At 33.3% G+C, this 16,790-nt stretch overlaps 2 protein-coding genes across 5 annotated transcripts; one reads left to right on the forward strand and one right to left on the reverse strand.

Annotated features, from left to right (window-relative positions):
- Positions 1-5,811: 5,811 nt before the first annotated feature.
- On the reverse strand, positions 5,812-6,794 carry LOC126679931 (probable calcium-binding protein CML25). The gene has a single exon (XM_050374954.2). The coding sequence runs from the start codon at positions 6,584-6,586 to the stop codon at positions 6,014-6,016; it is 573 nt and encodes a 190-aa protein (XP_050230911.1). The 5' UTR covers positions 6,587-6,794; the 3' UTR covers positions 5,812-6,013.
- Positions 6,795-10,445: 3,651 nt separating this feature from the next.
- On the forward strand, positions 10,446-14,879 carry LOC126683220 (uncharacterized). Of its 4 annotated transcripts, none has more exons than XM_050379067.2 (5): positions 10,446-10,804; positions 11,938-12,104; positions 12,769-13,068; positions 13,179-13,442; positions 14,337-14,879. In XM_050379067.2, the coding sequence occupies exons 1-5, from the start codon at positions 10,489-10,491 to the stop codon at positions 14,706-14,708; spliced, it is 1,419 nt and encodes a 472-aa protein (XP_050235024.1). In that variant the 5' UTR covers positions 10,446-10,488; the 3' UTR covers positions 14,709-14,879. The 4 variants fall into 4 exon arrangements, with proteins under 4 accessions (XP_050235024.1, XP_050235025.1, XP_050235026.1 ...); XM_050379068.2 differs by having other exon boundaries at positions 10,688-10,804; positions 11,836-12,104; XM_050379069.2 differs by having other exon boundaries at positions 10,714-10,804; positions 11,885-12,104.
- Positions 14,880-16,790: the final 1,911 nt, after the last annotated feature.

Genomic DNA, 16,790 nt, shown 5'->3' on the forward strand with positions numbered 1-16,790 from the left:
TAGGAAGTGCCTGACTACTTCTCTTCTGGAGTCTAATCCTTCGCTTGAATAACGTTCTAGGCGCGATATTCCTCGTTCTATCCTGGTCCTCAAAGGGGATCCCATGGATAAGGATTGTTTTATCTTGCCTAAAGGGGCTTCATTGGACACTGTTTATGTGCATTCCTCTCTAAGCCATTTCCTTGAGTGACAGGTTCCTGCTTCTCCCTATAACTACATGTCTGATAGGTAAGTCTGACCCTATCTTTTTCCCAGACCCTTCGTGTTTTAGACAATTTTCCCTAGTTGGAGAGTAAGCGCGTCTGTCTGTCCCAATGGGTTGATGTCCATTCATATATTAATGCCTAGTTGGAGGAAATGCCTAGGGTCTTGAAAAGGATTCAAGAGTTCTCTCGGAAGCAGGGGGAAGAAATCGCATCTTTGAAGGTTGCTAACGGTGATTGGAAAGCCAGCCTTCATGATAAAACTATTCACGCTTCTTCTTTGGAGAAGCATCTTGACCTCCATGACAAGGAGGCTGAGGATCTCCAGAAGTCTACTTGTGTTTGGGTTTCGTGGATTTAGAGAAGGCGCTTAATAACGCCAATTTTGACAAGAGCGATGCTGTTGCTGAGAAGGAGTGGATTGAGCTGGCTTTCCAGGCGGTTGAAGGGCAATTGAAGGAACCTATCGAGGTGGTTCCTCTCATGTTTCAGCAGTATCGTCGACATGTTCGTGTAGCCATTCTCCAGGCTCATCCTAGGACGAATGTTTCTTTTTTGCTGGTTGAATTGGGTCGCTTTAGGAGCCAGTGTTTGTCGGCTCTTAAGAGGCATTATCTACTTGTTGGATCCTCCACTTCTACGGGCGTTACTATAATTTCCTCTTCTCCTCTTCCCATGACAGCTTTTGTTGGTTTTCTTTATTCCCAACCTCTGAAGGGTCTATTGGCTCGACTTTTGAAAGGTTCCACCGGTGATTCTCCTCAAGTTGAAAAGATATAGTTTGTGTATTGTTGTTTCTTTGCAGTTTTTTTTATTTGGATAAGGGAGTGTGACCTTCATTTGTGCCGCACATTTGTCTCCCTTTTTGTTTTGAATAAGACGTTGATCACTTGAAACAGAAAGTATCTCAATAGTACCAGTTATTCAATGAGTCAATAAAATAGATCTTTTGTCATACATGCATATTACAATTATCGACTGAAACATGTTCCTTGAAAGAATGGACAAACGACCATAAATTTTAAAATCATAATCTATAGGATAGCAGAATAAAAAAAATTATCAATAAATTTTGCAATTCAAATATTATCTTATGTCGCGTTATGTAATTGTTGAATGCATAAACTGTTAGAAACAAACAGATAGGCCCCACCGGGCTAAACAATAGAATCTAGAACGGGTCAAACAAGGCAACCAGACTCCTCATTGAATCATCAAGTTCCCCAAATAGAAAACTAAATACTTTAATAAGGGGGCAAACTAGAGATCGGAGCAAGCAACAAGGTCAATTCCATTAAAAAGTGTAAAATTGAGCAAACTTTTGCAAATTTACAACACGATATATAGAGGCGTTAGGCCACTACTACCAAACATCAGGGGGCATCAAGTTCCTACTACCAGACACATGGGGGGCATCAGGTTTGTCACAACTCAAAATCTTGGATCGAGATCAGCACTAGGGAATGAGAGTGCTAGCTCCGAAACCCGTATCAAGCCTTAAAATCATTATAAATATTTTGTGATATAACATTAACCATTTATATTCAAATAACCTCGACAAAAAATCACACACCAGAGTCAGGCCTATTAGAAATAGAGACATATACCACACAAGGTATGCAATAGATCAACCATTATAAGTGTGTACCTGAAAATATTTTCAGAGTATGCCGAACTTATTGAATGGGTCTATATCATATAATAAAAATATTATTCTAGTACTACTATGGTGCTAGAATGAAATATTATTTTATATATATTTTTAAAAAAACGTAGACATCCAAAGAAAGAAGGTGGAAGTCCATTCCATCAACTTTTCTAAACTTGTAAAAAATATTTGAATACGACGGGTCATATAAATCTGAGTGAGTTCGAATAGATTACTAATCAATATTAATTTAAAACTCTAAAACACATAATATATATATCAAATATAGAGCCTGATGAAACCCTGATCCATAAATAGCTATAAGTCTCGTATATAGAAGTAGTTATAAGTCTCGTATCCAAAAGTAGATATAAGTTTTGTATATATCGTCTATATATAACACATATCAATATATTCCTTTTGGCACGGTCCATAGGGATTCATAACTCTGCTAAGTTAACCATCTAATGGCATAGTCCTGAGATATTCACAATGATCAAGTTAACCGTCGATCATTTCTTAATCCTAAATTATGAATCCCGAGAGATTCATGGCTCTACCGAGTTAACTCACCAGATACATGTCCCGAGAGTTTACTCCATTGAGATCCCAGTCCCGAGAGCCTCAACCGAGTTAACCTTATATCTAATATTTACAATATATACAAATTTCACTTCTACTATCTTTACTAGGTCATTATCCTAGGTTGATGTTACTGATGCGCACGCGGTCCTATTGACATCTAATAGGTAGCACGTTTCGTTGGAACTATACTGGCTTCAAAACACTAAATGTAATGCAATTTAAATAAAATATTTATAAATATAAATCATTACATTTTTAAATACGCAAAAGTAAAGAAATTCAAACTCCCAGTCTGTTCGCTATTCCAAAATAATGATCTTTTACTGCTGGTGCAGTCTTGACCCTGAATTTCGCGAACTCATTAGATCTAAATATAAATTATTTGTTAGTAAGTGTAAAATAAATAAAATTTAACTCTATAGTTGACTCCAGACTCCGAATAATAATAAATAACACACACCTTAAACGATTGTTCTCTTTTAAAATACTAGTTAATCAAGTATCGAATTGAGCTCTAGTTATTAAAATACTTTACGCGCTTTCATCAACCGAATTCATAAATTCTTAGGTCAGACGTTTAAATCTCAATTTTATTTTGCAAATATAAATCGTAATCACAAAAAATAACATGTTGGCCGAAATCTCACTTTCTCCAAGTCCATTTATTTATACTTCACTATAATAATTAATTCTCGAATATAGAACTTTACTTAAAAATATAATATCAATAAACTCTTCGGAACTCAATGTTTACCAATTAACTAGCTCTATTAAACTAAACACTTATATCAAATCATATGTTACAACTAAACTTCGTAACTTATTGCAATAAATCTATATTTTAAAGTATTTTTATTTCTTAAATCCCTTCATAATAAAATGTTTTAGTCCCAATAAAATTATTTTATCCAATTTATATTTTCAATTAAATTTTTGATATTTTGCATTTTCGGAGAATTTCTCAAATCTCCTAAAATAATCTAACTCATGTCTTTTTTTATATTACAATTTCGTTAAATTTTTTCTTAATCCAAATTAATATTTAAGGCCACTTTTCCTATTAAAATATAACATACATTGCAAAAAATATATTTTAAAATTACGAGATATTACAAGGTTCCCATCTCCAAACATTAGAGGGCATCAAGTTTCCGCTACCAAATCTAGAAACGATTAGGCTAGTTTTAGTAGAAGACGAAAAATTGGGCCATTTTTCGCAAAATTTGAAGCACAAACAAGTAAAGTTGTGCATTCAGTTTTTCGGTTCGGTTCAAAAGTGGAATTATCAAAATCGATCGATTTTTAAATTATTTTAGAACCAGTCGTATCTTTGACTCGGTTCGGTTTGGTTTTACCAAAATAGAAAATAATTTTTTTAAAAATTTTACTCATAAAAAAATTAAAACAAAATGAAAAAGATTAAATCAAAAATTTAAATTTAAGTCAGTTGTAATATTTTACGCACAATAACACTTTTTTTTTGAATTCATCAAATCTCATTAAATCGAATATGAAACGGTTACATTTGTACGAAATTCGGGATAATTCGAAAATGAAACCCGATGACCTGACATGGAACAAACAACATGTTGTCTGATTTGCAGATTTTACTTACGAAAACAAAAATAAATTATTAACTGTTTCGCTAATTAAGTGCAGTCTTCAATTAATCTTTGATCAAACTTCATCCATCACCCATCACCCGCAAACTCACATCATCCGATTCAACCATCACTTGATAACTCCTTCATAAAAAAGAGACAACAAACCTTCCACAGAGGAAGGACAACAAACCTTTCATAAAGAAAGGACAAAATAAAACATTCAGAAAAAAGCAAACAATGAAAAATAAATAAACCTAATATAGTTCATAAACGATTTCATTTTGTTGTTGATGATCTTCAATTTATCTTCGCTTCTTGTTAATTGAATTGCGCTTCGTTGATAAATCTTAATCCATCAAGAAAAAATGGAAAAGAATTGGCTATTTATTATATCTATAAAATTAAATTAACATATATAAAAGGATGGCTACCGTCAACAGCAAAATCAAACCATTGACAGCTACCAGAGAAAAAACAACAAAAAAACTCTAGATGGTTAGGGTTTGCTTTGAGAGAAAAGAGAGGTTTTTTGAACTTGAATAAAAAACTCTACACGGCTAGAATTTTACGCACAATAACACTTAAATATGAAAGGAAATAGTATTATTTTTTAAAAAAATAGTAGTAGTAATATTTCTATAAATGATTAATAAATTTAAAAATATTGTTTTTTTCGGTTATTCTAAACTTAAAACCGAACCAAACTGAGATATATAAAAAATCTTAATTTTAAAACCGAACCGGAAATTTTTGGTTCGGTTTTCGATTTGATTTTACAACCCGTACAAACAAGACTCCTAAAATGCAAAGCAACTATATGATACGACAAGAAGTACATCCAGACACACAACACAATATCCATGCATATCGAGTCACTATCAAAGTATGGAAATATCTAGAACATCTTACAAGCACAAAGTAGTCACAACTAAAGATCAGACTCCTAATCCCGAGTCAGCGGCTGCGTATCGCCGCCTTCGCTCTCTGAGAGCATGTCTTTATTGCAACCGAAGTCCCCGATGTCACCTGGCTCACTATGCGCACCACCAGATGAAGAAGCAATGTCTCTACGACCACCACGGGTTCCAAATCCATGCATGCTAGTCGAAACATCGCCAGCTTTGAGTTCCTAAACGATCTGATGAACGATTGTTCACAATGTGTTGAACGATGATCGTTCACAATGTTGAATGATCGTTCACAACAGATCACTTTCAAATATTTTTAACTGTTAGAGCTGAACGATCATGCACTTCAGTTTGGACGATCGTCCATAGTGTTCTACAACTTCATTATATCTATTTTGTAAATTGAATTTTGTCATTTGAAAAAAAAAATATCCACACATGTCCTTCATATTTATAACATAGACTAAGTTTTTAGTATTTTAAAAAAAATAAAAAATAATATTATAATAAATTTAAATCTTATGATTCAAATTCCATATTTTTTTATTCACGAAATTCAAATATTATTTTTAAATAAAAAATTATAATTAATTTTTGAAATAGTTAAATTTACTTTTTTTTAATTGAGTTCTAAAAAATTGAAAATAAAATAAAATAAATCAAAGACAACCAATAATATTACGTGTCACGTATATAATAGATAATTTATAGTTCTATGTGCCGAAGAACATTCATATAAAATTTCCGATGAACTTGATTAATCTAAAGATTTCTCCTCTGTACTCTAAAACAAAACCATCGACAAATATCAGCATTTGCACATGAAAAGAAACTTCAAAGAAAATGACCAAAGAATCTAAAAATAAAACAGCAAAACAATTGTATTTTGTGTATAAAAAATTAATATTCACAAAATTGCAACATAATTCCGAATTAAATTTCAATTTAAGAAAAACAAAAAAACAAAAAGAAACGAAAAGTAACAGAACCTAACGTTACAGATCTTAAGATCAACAACCAAACAACCCAACCCACCCACAACCACCGCATCGCCGCCGTGTCATTCTAACAATTTGTCGAGTCCCACCGCGCACCCATCGACATCATAACCTTAAACTCTTCAAAATCAATCATACCATCACCGTCACTATCAACCCCACTAATCATTTTCCGACACTCAGCGATCGAACAACTCTCCCCAATACTACCCATTACCTTATGCAATTCCTCCGCCGAAATCGACCCGTTTCCGTCCATATCGTACACATCAAACGCGTCCTTCAAATTCTCCAACACCTCGTCGGTGTCGACTCCCTGCGTATTCAGCTCCACGAATTCTTGAAAATCTATGAACCCATCTCCGTCGGCGTCGAATTCTTTAATCATTTTTATTAGCTCTTCTTCTTTTGCCTCGTGCCCTAACGACGACATGATGGCGCCGAGCTCCGACGAGGAGATCTTCCCGTCGCCGTTAACGTCGAATTTCTTGAAAACGTGCTCGAGTTCGTCGATTTGGGGTTTGATTTTTAGGGACTGGGTTCTTGATCCGGAGAGCTGCGGCGCCGTTGTGGGTGAATCGGAGTTAGAATCGTCGGATTTCTTGGATTTTTTCCGGTGGAATAGTGCTTTAAACCCCATTTTCTTGAAATGAATGTAAAATGGTTGTGTTTGGTTTGAATGGGGAATTTTGGGTTAAAATTGGAGAGGGGGAGAGAGTTTAGGCGTCATTGCACCACTAATTTGGGAAGTTTTTATTTCAATTCTGTTGGGGTTTGGGGTGTTTCCAATTTTTTTTTTTGAATTTTGGATTTTTAGTGCTTGCACGTTTATTTTTTTTTTCTCAAACTATACCAATTTGTACTACTTATTATTCATCAATTTATTGTTATTGCCTCTTTAACTTCTAGAATTGAGTCAAAAAAACAACTTCTAGAATGATAAATTATTTTCTAAAATTAACAAAAAATATTTATTATTTATCTACTATTTTATATTATTAATTTGTAAATAATATCCATATTAATTTATTATTTTCATGCATAATATTGATTTATTTTAATTTTCTATATAATCACCCCATTGAATATATTCTATCAACTAATAAAATTATGTAATAAAAATGAGTTTAACTACCAACTACAATAGTATTTTACAAAAATTTAATGTTACGAAATAATAAAAGGGAGGTTAAAAAAATTGATTTTTTTTAACATTTTATCATTTTTTACTAATTTAGTTTTTTTCTTGAAAATATACAGCAAATTAATTATAAACTAAAAAATTTGTCAATAATTTACGATATTAGACTATTTAATGATGTATTAATAAGTTATAATTTAAACAATATGATGATTATTTTTTTGAGATTTTTTTTGAAGTACTAAAAGAAATTCCTTCCCAATTATTTTAAAAAACTATATAATAATGTGATATTCTCCATAATAATTCTATTCCATTGAATATGGAAAGTTGCATTTCATCACATTTTGAGCACATAAAATGGAAATGCTAATAACTTTTTAGCCATATATGTACCATCAACAAATTTCAAAGATAAGTCAAAAATAAAACAAAGTTGGTATACCACGTCCATATGTGTCCCATCAATTTCCTCTATTATTTTTCAAGACTCAATTCTTGTCCTTTTTATGGTGATAGATTGCATATGTGCCCAGGAACCAAGTCAGCTGCAAAAGGTGGGCGGTTGCCTCCCTCCGCCGGCCAAAGGCTGGACCCTTTCCCTAATACGCATGTGCTTTGGCCGGTTTGGTTTGGTTTAATTTGAAATCAACTGTAAAATTCAACTGAGATTTAAAAATACGACTATAAAGCCGAGTTTAAAATTCAAACCGCATTAAACCGAACACTTTTTTATTATTTTGTTCGGTCAGTTAGAGATCAATTTTTCTAATATTATTTTAGTTTTAAAAATAAATTTAAATATTAAAATTTTTATATACTTATTAATATATTTTATTTATTAACTTATTGTTGTTCACTTTTTTTATTAATTTATTGTTAGATATAGTTAAGAAATAAAGATTAAAAAAGATAAATAAATATATTTATATTTAATTTCAAATAGAGCCGAATTTCTAATTCAAACCACATTAATCAATTTTTTTTTGTTTTGTTTGGTCAGTTAATATGCCTTCTAATCCGATGAGTAAACCTGCAAAATAGGGTAGAAGCTAACCGAACGGTAGTTGTCCGATTAACTCTTCGATTCTAAAATCAGTTTAGCCTTAAGCAATGCTTTCATTATATGAATGTAATTGTGTTTTTAGGCATTATCTAGAAAATACCTAGTAGACTTCAAATGGAAAAGTGATTCCTACTTTAAAACATTATATTTGAATAGGAAATAGATTGCTTATTCAAAGGAAGTCTTATTCAAAAATATCTTCATGAATATGCTTATCTTTCTAAATTGGAGTTTGTATCCGAATAGGAAAAGGATCCCGTATATTCGGTCTTCTATGATTCCTCGTATATTTAGGTTTCTGGCGATACGCTTTGACGACACGCTTTCACCGAGTTCTCAGGGAATCAACCCTTCTGAGGATTCAGGCAAATCTCCCTTATGATCTTCAAACTTGGCGAATCTCATAGACTATGGTGTCGACATTATCAGGCTTCCGCCTTTTGGGTGAGTGTTAGGATTCTCCTATGGGGTAGATCCTATACAACTCGGCTCCATTATAGTTATGCTGGAATCAGTTTCCATCATTAACTCCCGCCCCCCGGCAAGTGAGTTAAAAGCCTTGTTATTTATGCCTTATTAGTTTTAGCTTTGTTTAATGCGAGTCATTTTATCTTCTGGCGCATCGTTTCGCTTGCCAGTTGAGTTTTAAACTCTTTTTACTTGACATGTGTCAGTCATCTGTTATTTTGTTTTTCCAAATTTTAAAAACAAATGTCTCTTTACTTGACATGTGTCTCTCATTCATTACGCTGTTAAGGATTTCGTCTTTCGATTTCTCAACCTTCATCATTGCCATTTTTGGGATTTGTGAGTATATATATATTTTTACTTTCTTCTCTTTCTTCTTACTCTCTTATTTTTTTCTTCTTTTAAAGCTTTAACTTCTGGTTTCCTCTTCTTTGATTCACTCATTTCAAGATTGCTCATTTTAGAGTTGCTCCATACCTCTCCCTTGATCCTGCCTATCTGATTTTCAGGTATTTTAAAGTTTTGGTTAATTCTTTCACTTTTTCATTTATGTATTTTTTTCTTGTTCTTGCTATTCTGGGATTTTGTTTTTCGTATTTTCCTTTCTTTTGATCTTCTTTAAATCAAGTTTCTATACTCTATGCTGTTTCTTTCCATTTTTGAATTATTTTTCAAAAATATATGAGAAAGTTGAAGAGACTCGGGGTGCTCGTGGCGATTTAGAGCATACTCCTAGTTCTCTGTTTGCTGAGCAAATTATCAAATTTGCTCAAAATTATGACTTCCTTGAAGCTTTTGAGGTTCTAATAAGACCTGGTTCAAAGTTCAGGGCAAATCATGTTCTCAATTCGCCCGAGAAAATTGTTATTTTTATTGAGCATCTTTTTCCCGGCTTCAAATTTCCTTTAGAGTCGTTTTCAAAAGATATTTGTGAAAATTTAGGTGTTCCGCTTGGACAGCTTCATCCCAATGCTGTTCAAGTTATTTTTTTCTTGACTCTTATAAATCTTGCGATCGAATTCCTTCTCATAGTTTATTTAAATATTATTATTCTTTTTCTCATCGGAAGGACGACAAATTCATTTTTGCTGGCGGTATGCTGAATCGTTCCCTTTTTGTTCTTCCTTTTTCTCTCAAGGGTTGGACCCCTAAGATTTTCCTGGTTCAACATAAGTATTTTTCTTCTTTTGGAAAGGATTTTACAGATGGTAAAGTATCCCTTTCCTCTCTTCCGGTTCTATTTGATGAAGAGAAGGACTTTGCCAAGTCTTTGCTGTTGGAATGCAAGGTAGATAAACCTAAATTTGGTGTTTTGTTAGAACAGTTTTTGAATCGTCGTACTTCGCCTTCGGCGAATCTTTCCATTAGAGGTATTTTTTTTTCTAACTTTTATTTTTTTTGTTTTTTGTAGGAAGTCTACTTCTCTTGATCATCTTCTTGAAAACTTTCTAGTAAACATGTCTATTGACATGGGCGAGGTGACCAGCGAAATTCCTCCTCTTCCAGCTTCTGTTCCGAGCCCCAATTTAGGCGTTGCCTTGGTGGGCGATTCGGAGGCTTCGTTGCTCCTCGTCGGTGTTCATTCTGATCCTTATTTGTTCAGTGCTTTCAGGTCCTTTTTTGCTCGGAGCTCGATGGTAATTTATCAAAAACAATTAGGCCGCTTGGTATTTATGTAACGAATCAGCGTAATTAGCTTATTTGTGTAATTTTTCCTTAAATTATTAACAAATTTGTTTCATTAATCGGGCCTTTTCACTCATTTTGATCTTGGGCTTTTACTATACTATCAGCCCAACGAATAAAAAAAAAGCTCCGATCTGTATTAAATCACACTCCCGGTCACAACCCGGCGGACACTGTAACAATGGCGGCTTCGAAGATGGTAATGGCATCTCTAACCCACTACCGTCCACTCACATGCGTCGCTTCTTCTTCGATCAATCGTATAGTCCCTAACCCACCCGACCTTATCAAATGGGTCAGGAATGAAGGTGGGTTCGTTCACCAGGCAGTGAAAATATCAGAAGAAGGAAATAATGGGTTTGGTTTAATTGCATCTGAACCAATTCCAAAAGGGTCCGAAATTATTGTTTTGCCTGATAGTATACCGTTAAAGTTTGAATTGGAGGGTGCAGATGGGTCTACGGCTGTTTTGGTTAATTTGGCTCAGAAAGTTCCTGGTATGTGTTAGTTTGATTAATCAGTTAATGTTTTTTAATGTTAATTTGCTGTCTTTTTTAAATTTGAGTTGCTTTTGTTAAAATGAATCTTTAAGTTAGAAGCTAATATCTTCCCAATAATTCAACATGGTAATTGGTTTCGTATCGTGTGTCATTAGTTTAGCTCATATTTTCTTTTTTGATTATTGGTGACTGGAGCGTTCGTGGGAGGAATTGAACCCACGAACTTAGCAGAATGCTGCTTAGCGTTTATACTAGCTCATAGGTACTTGGTAATAATCGAAGTTGTTTCATAGGTCTATTGATTAAGGACAGAGTAGTTGTCAATTGAGAGGAAGAGTTTCTGTAATCTTGGAGTGAGTTGGAGAGGTTCAAAACTGTGAGTTCTGTCTCATTTCTTGAACTTAATTAGGCAAAACTGAGGTTCGTAAACTGAAATTCCTAAATATGCAATGCACAATCAATCACCAGGATCGTGGTATTTAATGAGCATAACTTACTGGAAGAAATACGATACTGCGCTGAGGAGATTAAAAGAGGCAATGCTACTAGTTTGCTTTATTCTCGTGGCATTCTGCAAAATTCTATGCATTTTTATTTTTTCAAGATCAAGAAAATGAAGCTACTAATTAATTAAACACTCCTAGAAACGAAGTTTATGTGGGAATTTTAGTATTTAAAATCTTCAGAATCACGGGGAGCATACAAAAGCAATCTGACTAACACGCTTGCTATTTTCAGTTAGGCCAGTTCTTGTGAAAGAAGATGATTTTGTAAGTTCTCTGTGTAGTGTTTAAAGTGTCTGCAAGTTTCATATAATGTCACTAAACACTGTATTACTATTATGGTAAACTATATATTTTGTAAGTTAGCATACGACTTAAGTATGGTACCTTGGTTTCTTTAATTGTTGTTTGAAACTTGTTTTAACATGCAAAACAAAGGTGTATATTTATTCTAGTGTTTCACTCTTTCTCAAGGAAAGTATTATCTCATTCTTCTAATTTCTGATGCTGCAATCAATATTACAGGGGTTTTCTTTGCCTAATATAGGTTGGAAACCTCATGTGTTGTATTTAGGCTGTTTACACTTTTCAATATGAGTAAATTGGACATGTGGGAGCATTTGGCAGACGAACTCTGGGCTATGAAATTGGGTCTAAAGCTTCTGCAAGAAAGAGCAAAGGTTGGATCCTTTTGGTGGCCGTACATCAGCAATCTTCCTGAATCATACAATGTGCCGATCTTTTTCCCTGGGGAGGATATAAAGAACTTACAGTATGCTCCTCTTCTTCACCAGGTAATATAGTCAACTGTTTGAAAACCAAATTTGCTTCTCGTCTAAGTTTCCAGTTTGTCAAGAATTTGAAGGAGACTTGAAGACCCTGCTTGTCATGTGTATGCATTTAATATTTAAGGCTAACCCCATTTAGAAGTCCTCATACTATTAGCTTTTATTTCATTAGTCCTTACCAAATTTGTATTTAAAAACTCTCTTATTTTATATACCCGTGGGTCCTTTTGTCAAAGGAATTTGGAGCGTAATACATGCTAATCTTCAAATAAATAATGGTTCATGAATTGTGATTATCTTCAAATTAAATGTGTTTGATATCACGCTCTACATTCCATTGGCAAAAGGATGCACGGGTATATAAATTAAGCATAGGGAGTTTCTGAAAAAAATGGTAAGGACTAAATGAAATAAAAACCAATATTGCGAGGCCTTCTGAATGGGTTTAGCCAATATTTAACCTAGTCCAATTACAATAAGTAATATAGTGTTACCTATCTAAAAAGAACAAATGCAGGGTCGTTTTTTGAAGTAACCTCAATTTCTGGAGGTCGAGTTCCTGCATATGGATGGCTGGCTAGTTGGAGAGTTAACATTTCTTCGTTTGGTTAACCAAGAATTCCTTGATATGTTAGTCTGACCATAAACAGTAGCTCTTTTTCTGTATCAGGTAAATAAAAGATGTCGCTTTCTTCTTGATTTTGAGAAAGAACTTAAGCAGACACTGGAAAAGCTAAAATCAGAAGATCATCCTTATGGGGGTCAAAACATAGATGCATCCGCACTTGGATGGGCAATGTCAGCAGTCTCATCTAGGGCATTCCGTCTGTATGGAAAAAAGCTCCCGGACGGAACCCATAATGATATCCCCATGATGCTTCCTCTCATTGATATGTGCAATCATAGCTTCAATCCAAATGCACGAATTATGCAAGAACAAGATTCAGTAAATGCTAAAATGCTTATAAAGGCAAGTGCTTACATATTCTTATGTATTTGTTTATTTCATATGTTTTGTCCAATCAAGGAAGAGTTTCTTGTAAACTTGCTATTGATATTCCGTGCTTTCTTTGAAATCAGGTTGTGGCAGAAACACCAATTAAACAAGCAGATCCTCTGTTACTTAATTATGGATGTTTAAATAATGATCTTTTCCTTTTGGACTATGGGTTCGTGATACCTTCAAACCCTTATGACTGCATTGAGCTCAAATATGATGGAGCTTTGCTGGACGCCGCAAGTATGGCTGCTGGGGTATCATCCCCTAACTTCTCTTCACCAGCTCCATGGCAGCAACAAGTCCTATCCCAGCTATATTTAGATGGAGAAACTCCTAACCTTAAGGTTTGTTTTCCTGTTTTTTTAGAACCATCCATCTTACAAATGAAAGAAAAAAAACCCTCATCTGAAATCTCATAAACAGTAGGTTGAAGGTAGCTTCAACTTGCAATTTTCCTAGGCTTTCTCAGATTATAATCTTACTCATTTTTGGGTATTAACCACATTTTCGGTATCTGCTGCGGCTTCATATCGTTTTCAACAATCTTTAGTTTTTTGAGAATTTTTCAACCTCTGAAGCTTCCAGTCATCGTGTTATGCTTGCCGGACAGTGTTTTTATAGTTTTATAGTGAATAGTTTTGCTCTCATAATACTGTTCTTTTATAAAAGTACTGGAAAGACTATATTGCTAGACAATACTATAGATAGATAGGATGTATCTTCACTGGTTTGTAACACTGCAGGAAGTTGACGGCATGATTTTTGTCAACGTCTTCAGATTTAAAAATAAAAATTTAACTTAGTAACGAATAGGACTAAAAAATTTACATCTAAGAGCAACCCCCTTCATCTCTAAGCTGATATTAGTTTTCTACTTTTTCATAGCGATGCTGACTATCAAATGACAGATCTTTAGGTTAGAAATACACCATTTGAATCTCATCTTTGTAGGGTGTGCATTCGGTTCGAACCAAACCAAACTGAACCAAAATTTTAATTTTTGTAAAACTGAACCGAACCAGTCAGTTGATTTTCAGTTCGTTTCGGTTTGTACCAAAATTGATATTGAAATTTTTTTCTTCAAAAATCGAACATGGCTCAAAAATAAAAATAATATTCATAATGTCAAAAGAACCTAATTTTTGGGCTCGGTTTGATTTTTGCACACACCTAATTCTAAACCATGCTCACTACTGCTGGAGAAATTTCACATTTCTGGCTTTTGTCCTTCTTATCAGGTAACTATAGGAGGCCAGGAGCTTGTAGAGGGACGCCTATTAGCAGCTCTCAGAGTGCTTCTCACAAATGACTCGAAAATAGTGAAAAAACATGATTTAGACATACTGAAATCCTTATCAGCAAATGCTCCTCTTGGAATTGCAAATGAGCTAGATGCTTTTCGTACTCTTATCGCACTATGTGTGATAGCACTAGGACACTTCCCTACCAAAATAACGGATGATGAATCGTTGTTGAAACAGGGCGTTTCAGCTTCAACCGAATTGGCCATTCAATTCAGAATCCAGAAGAAATCCTTAATTGTAGACACGATGAGAGATCTCACTAGGAGGGTGAAGATACTTTTGTCGAAGAACATGGCCACTACTTAAGGCTTATTTGTAATGGAAGGGGGCAGTCTTTTCGACTATGACCTGTGTAGCTCTTATTGGGGTTATTGCTGCAACATTATCATGTATGTTGCCACTACTTCCTTCTTCAGTTTCCATATTTTCTAGAAAATTTTGACTGATTTTATTGCTAATGTCGTTTTATTGGTTTTATTGGTTACGTCTTCGTGAAACATACAAAAAATTTAAAATTGCATTTGCTATCATCTTCCGCACACTGTTGTTTTGCTAAGATCCAAAGCTTACTTAGAAGCATAAATAAATCATTCAGATTGGTTTCTGCTTATGTAAAGATAAATTGATTATGTTTTATAGATTGATGCACTATTTCAATAGCCGTGCCATTTATGATAAAGATATCTAGAAAATCCGGGCCGAAGCTACTCTTCATAGAATCAAGCCTAGCATTTTTGAAATGTTTTTATTTCTTCGTATGCGCATGATGGTCAAGAGAAAAACAAAATCTCTACTCGACATCTAAATCTAAATACAACAATTATGGGGATAAAACTGCTGGTCAAATTAAGATGACATGCATTATGCACACATTTATACAGAACTTTTCGGAAAGAACACGCCGGTGGCAATATACAATACTACAAGTTTAGCACAGGCGATAATTAATAATTACAAGTTCAATTACGATCGAAATTATTGAGTCGCGTAGTCGTTTCTTAATCTGTGGAAGAATAGACATATAGATTTTGTTGATTCAAAGAATGTCAGAAATTAATAGAAAATAGACTCAAAACTCTTTGAGTTGTTAATTTAACAAAAAAGCCGAATTATTTTATTATATATAGTTAAAAATTTTATATACCAATCAAAATTCGATTCTAATTAATAAATAAGTATAAAATAATTAAAGTATTATTTTATACTTATTTATCATCATCATATATGATTAAATTCTTTCTAATTGAGATATATGATTAAGAAAATAATTAAATTATTTTATTCTTTCTAATAAAAAAATTGAATTAAATTCTTTCTAATTTTTTTTTTGAAAGTAAATTCTTTCTAATTAAGAATTTACTTATAGGTAACTGAAGTATTATTTTCTTAATCTTATATATTTAAAATATATATTTTGTAATTAAATTCTTTCTAATTAAGAATTTTCTGTAGATCACAAATTGAGCTTAGACTTGTAGGTTTATCCGCACCATCAGTTGCTTTTCTGGTACGACTGGTCGCCCATGTTTTGTTTTTCTCTGTTAAAGAACGAAAAAAAAGGTTGCCGTTTTGTTGACTGTTTGATGTGTTTTGTTCCACCATTTTTTACACGTTTCATATGTGTCCCAACCCCAACAAAATTTTAAAACAAAGATAAGTATATATGTCTGTTGAATAATTAAATAATTACAGAATTTGGGATTTCTTCAAGTTTAGGGTAAAGTTGGTGAGATTCTGTGTTTAAACCTAAAGACATTTGTTGAAAATACAGTGCTTGCTTACCACATTATTACGCATGCTTATTTATTTGCTTACTATATTTGACACATGAATATTATTTTGGATTAAATGCAAATTAAACTACATATTTTAGCATATTTTATATTGAATACGAATTAATCATCAATTTTTATGTTTTGTAAATTGGAATACAAAATTATGTTAAATAAAAATTATTGCTGTAAACATCACCTGTTTTAGTCACTGTTCTTTTACATGTTTTAATACAACGGCTCATGATTTAGCTTGTTCTGTATTCAAGATCGTATTTTCAATTTGAACCATTTATGTTTTGGGTAATCTTTTGATGGTTGAAAAAACTCTAATCGATGACTGTATTAACAGTTCTCATCACTAATCTAGAATAGTTCTTTTAATTTGTTGAAAAACCATTCATCTATGTAATTTTTTTTTTTTGAAAAAGAGGAAAGGCCAAAGCCAAAAAAAACACTAACTAAAGGATCTATGTAATTTTCATTCTCATTAATGAACGTTTTAGCCTTTGACAAAAAAAAGAAAATGTTTGTACCTGTCTTTTTTGTAAATTCGGGTTGTTTTATCAATATACTATCTATTTTGACCAAAAAAAAAGATAATTATGTCGATATT

The sequence above is a fragment of the Mercurialis annua genome, linkage group LG5 (genome assembly GCF_937616625.2).
Source record: "Mercurialis annua linkage group LG5, ddMerAnnu1.2, whole genome shotgun sequence".
Classification (NCBI taxonomy): Eukaryota; Viridiplantae; Streptophyta; class Magnoliopsida; order Malpighiales; family Euphorbiaceae; genus Mercurialis; species Mercurialis annua.